This window comes from Athene cunicularia (assembly GCF_003259725.1).
Source record: "Athene cunicularia isolate RWA chromosome 1 unlocalized genomic scaffold, athCun1 chr1_part1, whole genome shotgun sequence".
Classification (NCBI taxonomy): domain Eukaryota; kingdom Metazoa; phylum Chordata; class Aves; order Strigiformes; family Strigidae; genus Athene; species Athene cunicularia.
The window spans coordinates 128,486,412-128,494,573 of NW_020799091.1; the positions used below are offsets into that span (position 1 = coordinate 128,486,412).

Consider the following 8,162-nt stretch of genomic DNA (forward strand, 5'->3'; position numbering starts at 1 on the left):
GAGCTGGCAGTAACGCTGATGGCAGAAGAGCTATTTTCTCTCTGATCACAGGTGAAATTACCTTTATTGGCAGAAAAGTCCAAGCCTACCAAACCAAACACTTTCTAACTCATTATGGTTTGGATTTTACCAGGAACACAAGAGTCATCTTGCATGTAGAACCTCAAGGATATTGATGCAAAGGGACAGTAAGGTCTTCTTTCTAAAATTTTTCTAATTTGAACCCACAAATTGCCTTATCTCCATTTAAATTCAGACAATGTGCAAATCTTCATGGCAAAAAAACCTGACCTCATTGCTGCTTTTGAAGGACTCACTGCAATAAACTCATACAGTACATCTCTATGGTATGCACTGAATGGAACAAAAAGAGAAGAATCAGTAGCAACACAACCAATCTGTCATTCAGCATATGTACTGCTGAAAAATAAACTACTGAAAGTATTTGGTCTAATAAATTTGGGAAAAAGTACAGCATAAAATGCTCTAATCTAGAAAAACTATGTAATTTTTATTCTCTATGAATGGAGCAACCAACACCTACTCAGCAACCTCCCTCCTGATATAAATTATTCTTCTGAAGAAAGATGCTCAGCAAAATTAAACAGGATCTCCACAAAGACCTTCTTTGGCCTCTTGATGGCCCAACTCCAGCACAAAAGACCTACTACAGACGTAGTCTTCAGCAGGCATAAACAGCAGCTCCATTATTACTTGTTTAAAGAGATTTTTGGGATGCTCTCTTCACACATCAGGGTACCATAATCTAACCCCATACAAAGTACAGTTTGAGCAACTATACAATTACAGATAGGAAAGCACTTAGAAAATTATTAGGTAGAGCCTATATAAGCATTGTTCATGTGCACAGATGACATGTACAGTGACAACAACCAGACCTGAGTAATGAGAAACACTATTTGGAACAGTTGTTTTTAAGCATTGCCTAGCACAGACCACTATGGGTCTAGCCCCAAGGAGAGGCAAAGAGGAAGAAAAGCAAGTTCTAGGCATGTGACACTTCCACTTGGAAAGGTTTAGGGATTCATACATTTTTAAGAAGTTAAAAAAAAAATCCTACATTCTACAGGAAGCGAAATATACCATTTCCTTTCCCTTTCTGTCCTTGCCAAATAATGGAAAAAAAAAAAATCACAGTGATTACTTCTTTGATGTGGGTACGTAGAACTGTAAGAAAGATGACCAAAAAAAGGGCTACTTAAGGGTTTGCAAACATTAAGGATTGTAGCAAAGGTACACATTTCTTCCCACTTAGGAACAGTGTACAAAGTTTTCTGAAAAAGGCCCTGACTCCTGCCTTTGCAGTAAGGAAAAACCACTGAGAGGCTCTAAAACAACTCCTCCTTGCTGTCACCTGTCTGGACACAAATTCATGTTTTATTCAGGAGAAGTTTAAAAAGAACAATAAAAAAAGTTAAAATTTAAACCTTCCCAAGTCAAAGATGTATTTTGCAAATCACATGAAAGCACTGGGCATGCAACAGCCGTTACAGCATACTACCAATGGGAAACCATTACTTCCCAATCTGGGAAACCCCTTAGGTCTATTTTAAGTGTAGTGACAATAAACTGGCACATCAGATCTCACTCAGGTGAATAAGACATACAATCTCACCACCAGCATGCTGGATATCATCATTATTTCTTCCAACATGCAACAGATGCTGTGCATGAGCTGTAAAACTTTTCCTCTAGGAGCTGTAAATTCATCACTGTTCTACACTCACATAATTTTAAGTTATATTTTATCCCACAGAATAAAAGTTTTAATTCAAATGTCTAATTCAAATGTCTGACTATAGACTTTGCACTAAACAGCCCCTCTATCACTGCTAACCAAGGTACTATTTCTTTCCATTTCTTAAAAAATGTTCTGCAGGTAAGGCTTGTCATAAGGCTCTGGCAGTTGTAGGACCTGATTGCATGCAAAAGCAGTGCTCAGCAATGCTACCACAACTAATAAAATGCAAATATAAAAGCTGGCCTTACGCTTCAGGGGTGGGAAACCAGACATGCTGTGGGTGGAAGTTCAAATCTCTGTCCCAGCAAAAAGAGAACTTCACAGTTCTCAAACACCACTCCTTGAACGATGACAGAATTGAGAGAGCAGTGCTCCTCTCCTCCTAGGAGATCAACTAATCTCTGGACTGAAGTCCTTTGATGAGAATAATTACAAATATTAAAAACTTTCCCTCTCTGCTCTTTTTTCCAGCAGGTCTTGTTGAGAACATTTTCATGATGATTGTTCATGGTTTAATAAAAATTTTGCAAAATCACATAACATCATACTCAACAACTATACTCACTTGATGAAATATATGGCTTGTGGTGGTGTTTGTTTGTGGGCTTTTTAACGGAGCAAGAAGAGTCATTTGTGATGTGACTTTAAAAAACAAAAGTCTCATTGCAAAGGATAATATCAGCATATCCAAGAGGTTCATAAAGAACTCAGCTTCCAACCTCAAGGCAACGTGGGAGATGAATACAAAGAGAATTGATGCTAAAATATCTCCTATTATGACTACTTCCAACTAGTGTCATTTCAGCAGAGTTAATCTGCCACTGCAGATGTTTCAACTTTTGTGGACTTGTTAAATAACTAAATTTCTTTCAGCAAAAATCTGTAAGACTAGCAACAAGAGTTCTGTTATCCCACCAGACAACAACTACATAACAAACCCTACCCCAAGAAAGCAGGAAAAGCCCACTCACATATAGTAAACAAGGTTGCCATGTTCTCCTTGTTCGAGTTGGAGTCTTCCATTTGCAGAGAGGATGGTACGAAGGCAAGATTGTCTGCAGACACATCCACATGACTTGGCCCCATGGCTACTTCCTGATTTATGGAAGACACCGCCACAGGCTCGAGGCTGAGGCCCACTTCGTGCAAGGCTACTGAGTCCAGGGAAGCTAGGTTGTGTGAGGTAGAGAGCGCCACACTCACAGAGCTGGTGCTCATGGCCACAGTATGAATGGAGTCATTTAGTGTGCTGTCCGATATTCCTGTCACCCGCCCAGTGATGTGGTTGGGCTCCATGACAACGGGGAGTTCCAAAGTGCTACCATGAATGGGAATGACACTGCTGTGTCCCACAGCGTCCGATGTCAAGTTACTCCCCACCGTGTCTATGGCTAAAGGTTCATGGCTCTGGGAGCCATTTGGAATCTGTGAATGATCCCTGGCTACATCATCCATCGTAAGCTCCTCTGTCATACCATCTGCAGAGATAGGGCTGGTTACCCTTGAAACACTCTCCATAGTGATTGTAGTATCCAGTGCTACCTCGTGGCTGTCACTAGGATGCAGGTTTTGGGCACCATGGGTGTTCACTGTGCGGGAGTTCATGGAGACAATCCCTGGTTCCAGTCCCACGGTTCCACTGGGCTGATAGGTATCTAGGGCTGAAGGATTGCTGGAGACTGACAATGTCGGATTGCTATCAACATTTATAGTGTTGGGATGGATGTACTGAGGTGGAGGTCTGTCAGCCAAGTAAGATAAGATACCTGATAGAATGAGAGGGAGAAAGAAAAGAGAGTGAGATGGTATCAATTTTCAAATCTTGAACAAAAATACCCCATCATGGCAGCACAGTAAAGATGTAAATCCTTGAAGATATGTTCTTTACATTACGTCCAAAAAAACCCCACTAATTCTGAAACACAGCTCACAAACATATGCCAATGCAACACTCTTGTGAAACTATCATTTGACAGCAAATACGGAGCTTCCATTCCACTGAGCAAGTCTCTAGTTATTTGTCAAACTCTGAACAGTCAAATTTCCAGCAGCATTTAAGCTAGGCTCCTCAGTACAAAGACTAAATCAGAAAGAAGTTTTTCACGTTAGGCATAATTTTTCCTTCTCAAGAAATAGCTGACAAAGGATAAAGGACTGCTAGTGGAATCTAGTATTTGATAATCCCTGGTTCATCTTTGCTAGGAGAAGTAGAAACGGTTCTCAAGGATACATCCTTTTTGCTTAGGTATTTAAGCTTTAACAATGACTGCTTCCTTCATCTAAGACTAAGTGACACAACTGTCCATCTCCAAGATCACCAACTGCTATTCTGAAGAACAAAGATAAGGTCTCTCTAAAGTATCATGAATCATCTGATGTCTTTCCTTACATGAAAAGTATGTTGTTTCTCCTAAAACAAGAGCCCAGGTTAATTTAAATCAGAAACTCTCAGCATCTTTTCTGGTAGTTCTGGGAAGCTTCTCAACATCAAACAACCTTGGAACTTAAGATACAAAGAAACACTAACCTGTATTTACATACTACCAACTTCTCTTGTTGGACAAAGCTAAGAAAAATCTTTGGAGGAAAAACATTGCACATTCTAGTAAAGAGTACTTCCAGCAGAGACTGAGACAAATTTTTGCAGATTCTGCAAGATCTGAGTTAGAATGTTTCTTTTTGACCTTGAACCCTAAGAGCCATTTGTTCTGTAAAAGTTTTCCATTCAAACATGTCTGTAATTACATAGAGGCAAATACAGACACTCTTTTTGCAGCATCACCCTATTAAAAATGCCTAAACCAAGAAACAAACAGTTAAATTTAACCATCTAACACCACATTTCCACATGTAATCCTGCCTTGTGGCTTGTACAAGGAGGATCCTTGAAGGCAGTAAGATGACTGACAGAAAAACCCTATGAAACATCAGACTAAACATCATGCAACTAGAAAGAGAAAAATACACTGCTGCATAAATTATTACAGCTCAGAAGAATGGCAAATACTTTTGGTTCTCAAATGCACTGTCTCCTCCTCTACTCTTTGCCCTCAAAATGGACAGGCATGTAATGCAGTAGGAAAGGTTACTCCTAAGTAGTTGGAAAGTTCAGCCAGTAGTCAAAATGTAGTTGGATGAGAGCTGATTCTTCTCCTAACCTAGGCTGAACCAGCAACACTCACTAGCTGACCTTGAAGAAGTTTATCTACCCACTTCTACCCTGTTAATCTTAGCTACAAAACAAAAAAAGGACTGTATTTAAAGCTCAGATTTCTATGTCATCATATACTAACATGTCAAATTCTACATTTATATTCTAACACACATGCAAGAGAGGAATCAAGATAGAAATTGGTATGTTAGGCCTTTGGAAATCAACCTTGAACAAAACTGATGAAACACTATGCCATGGGCTCAATGGGGGGGAAAGAGCCCAAACTCCTCAGCTGATGGCTTACTTTTTTTGAGCTCTGAACTACTGTAACCTACAATTATGTACATATTAAGTACTGCTTCAGACTACAGGAGATAAAAAAAAAAAGCAGTTTTCAAACTACAAGCCATTTGACATAGAAACCAGGGCATGCTTTGTTTTCTGTTAATCTTAAAAACAAAGCAGTAGGAGGAGGGATCAGAGGCTTGGTTTAAGTAGAAAATGCCCTGCAGTTCTCTTAGTAGACATATATAGCAACAGAGATCTGAAAATAAAAGTGTGTAAATAACACAACAGACTCCAGACAAACTCAGGGAATTTACAGCTCTGCAAAACAGTCAGTTTTGCCTGCTTCAGGACAGAAACAGGTGGCCCTTAAAACAATTTCTCTCTCTGTTCCCATCCATCAGCACCAGACCACTTACCAGGTAGAATGTGTCTGAAATAGCTGCTCTCCAGGTGAGGGTATGGTGGCGGAGGTAGGGTGTAGTTTCTCTCTGGTATACCACACATCACTCCTCGATCCCCAATACCCATTGGGAGCATCAGAGACAGAGCAGAGGGCAAGGAACTCAAGGAGGGTCCCAAGTTTGGAATTGCAACAGGCAAGCCTGCAAAAGAAAATGCCCATTTAAATTCAGTGGAGCTACCTGAGCTTATGAACACACAAAACAAAGAGGTTAATAATTCCTCGGGAGCTCCCTATGGAAGTACAGTACTGTACTGTCAAAGTAAGATGTCAAGCTTCAAAGAAAGGATCACAGTTATCGCAGCACTGAGAGGCATGCCTAAATGTGACTAGATCTTTTTTTGGATACGTTATGTAGTGCCAGCTTCTACTTTACAATTGTAATGGACTTTTGTCTGTGTAGTTCCCTTACAAAAAAACCCTAGGAAAACCGTTTTGCGTTACAGGCAAAAACTCATTATTTTCACCTGAGTGAAGATACACATAGATGGAGGTGGACTTGCAGCTGAAGTTCCTATTTCAAAGGATTCTGCTGCCACCCACTGCAAATCAGTGGAACAAAAACCCATTAGAACAAAATAGGACTCCCATTAACGTAAGCCTGGTAAGCACACATGCCTTCTGCTCTGCCCGCATAAGCAATGGTTTATGGTCTATCCTTCCCCAATTCTACATCACCTCATTACCTGCTAAAGACATGACTTGCTATCAAAGCCAGCACTGCTACCCAGTTATGAACATTCCTGTGACAGTAAAACACAAAGCATGAGCTGCAATAGCCTTTGTGGGAACTTTCCCCATTACCTGGTGCTGGTATGGTGTTGTGTGTGGGTGATGCTGCCAATCCCAAGTGACTCCCTGAGATGGGCAGGGCATTGCTCACAGAGGATGAGGTCAGCTGGTCCATCCCTACAGGACTCAAGTTCATTTCATTCATTCTGGGGAGAAGAGAACAGAAAGGGGAGGGTAAAGAGAAACAGGAGTAAGAGCATTCCTGATTACTGACTGTACCGTAGTGAAGAAGGGCTGAGCAAACAAACTCAAAACCAGATATTGACACATAAAATCTCTGCCTTAGAAAGCTAAGCATAAAGCTCATCAACCACTCACACTGTGATCACATCACGATCAATACATATTGATCATATTAGATAGCAATAACTAGGATTAAAAAGCCAGTTCAAAAAGAGACCACAGCTTTTTCCTCACCATCCAGAAAAGAATCTCATTCCTTGTAATCAAAGCCACTGTGATTAAAGTATTGTGAACACAGATCAACTTGCAGGCTGAATGTCACAATTACTTGAACAATGGCATCTGATTTATATTATGACTACTGCACACTGCACTCACGTTCAAAAAACAGTCAGGGGAGAGGAGGGGGAAAGATCATTTAAAACTGGTAATGGACACAAAATGGCTGTTTGAACCAGGCCAACAGTGACAAGAGTCACCTCTGCAGGTGTGTGTGTATTGCATAGAGTTTTAACAGGCTGCCTCAGGCTGGTTCTGCAGACATGTCATGTGGTCCTACCACATTAAAAACTGGCACCATGGATGACATCAGAGCAATCAACCAGTGGCTCTTGAGTACCTGCACCTCTCAAACTACTCAAGTGGGCACACACGATATGAAAGGCTGTAGAGCTTCAGAAACCACTGGACTGCCCAACAACTCAAATCCCCAGCCTTGGAAGAAAGCATGCCAGAGAAACCAGGGACATCTGTCCTCTGGGATCTCAAGCTGCACATGCAGCCTGAACCAGTCCGTGGGGATGGGGACATGAAGGAGACATGGTTGCCTCCCACCTGTCAACAACTCTGCAAGCTCTGCCTGGCCTTAGCTCTGCCCACCCTGGCACTCCTGACCACACACTAGCTCTAATCAGCGGTTTATAGGGTCAGAAAGACCGGCTGATCCCACAGCTGTCACAAACCCCTGCACCAAGACTGAACAGCCTCCACACTGACCCAAAGCCTCTCACACGCTCTTTGCAAACTGCAGGCCCAAGCTCTGCAGTATCAACCAAGAGCTGGAGCTTGGATTGCCACTCCAGTAAGGAAAGGTACGGCTCACCCTGGAAAAACAGGCAAATACATCAAAGTCAAGCAAGTTAACCCGAAGGTCTGAGCTACACAAGCGGAGACACCGACTTTCATGTCACTTCTGCCCCATTTTCACATCGCACGACCTCCCAACCTTGTCAACCACCTCGCCTGCCTCCAGGGACGGCTTGGCAGGGAGGGTGCCGAGGGTCCATCTACCCGGCGGGGCCACCCCCGTCCTCGGCCCAAACGGCTGCTCAGGGTGGCGATGCCCGAGGGAGGGATCCACCACACCCGCCTGGTTCCAAGGGGTGTCGAAGCACCGGGGCTAAACCTCGGGGCCTGCGGGAGGCGCTGAACGCTTCAGGGACACCACCCCCCAACTCCTCGCCCCTCGTCCCCTGGGCCGAGGTGCACGCCGCCGTCGCAAGGCCCGCGGTGCCCGTCCCCCG

General features: G+C 42.7%; 1 protein-coding gene across 1 annotated transcript in view; it reads right to left on the reverse strand.

Moving 5' to 3' along the window:
* Window positions 1-6,800, reverse strand: part of PRDM4 (PR/SET domain 4) — a 15,482-nt gene extending 8,682 nt beyond the window's left edge. The window contains exons 1-3 of the mRNA XM_026847346.1: window positions 6,469-6,800; window positions 5,621-5,806; window positions 2,734-3,528 (exon numbers count right to left, since the gene is read on the reverse strand). Of these exons, the coding sequence (XP_026703147.1) occupies window positions 2,734-3,528; window positions 5,621-5,806; window positions 6,469-6,763 (1,276 nt within the window). The 5' untranslated portion in view covers window positions 6,764-6,800. The remainder of the gene's footprint in view (window positions 1-2,733; window positions 3,529-5,620; window positions 5,807-6,468) is intronic.
* Between the last annotated feature and the right edge of the window lie 1,362 nt (window positions 6,801-8,162).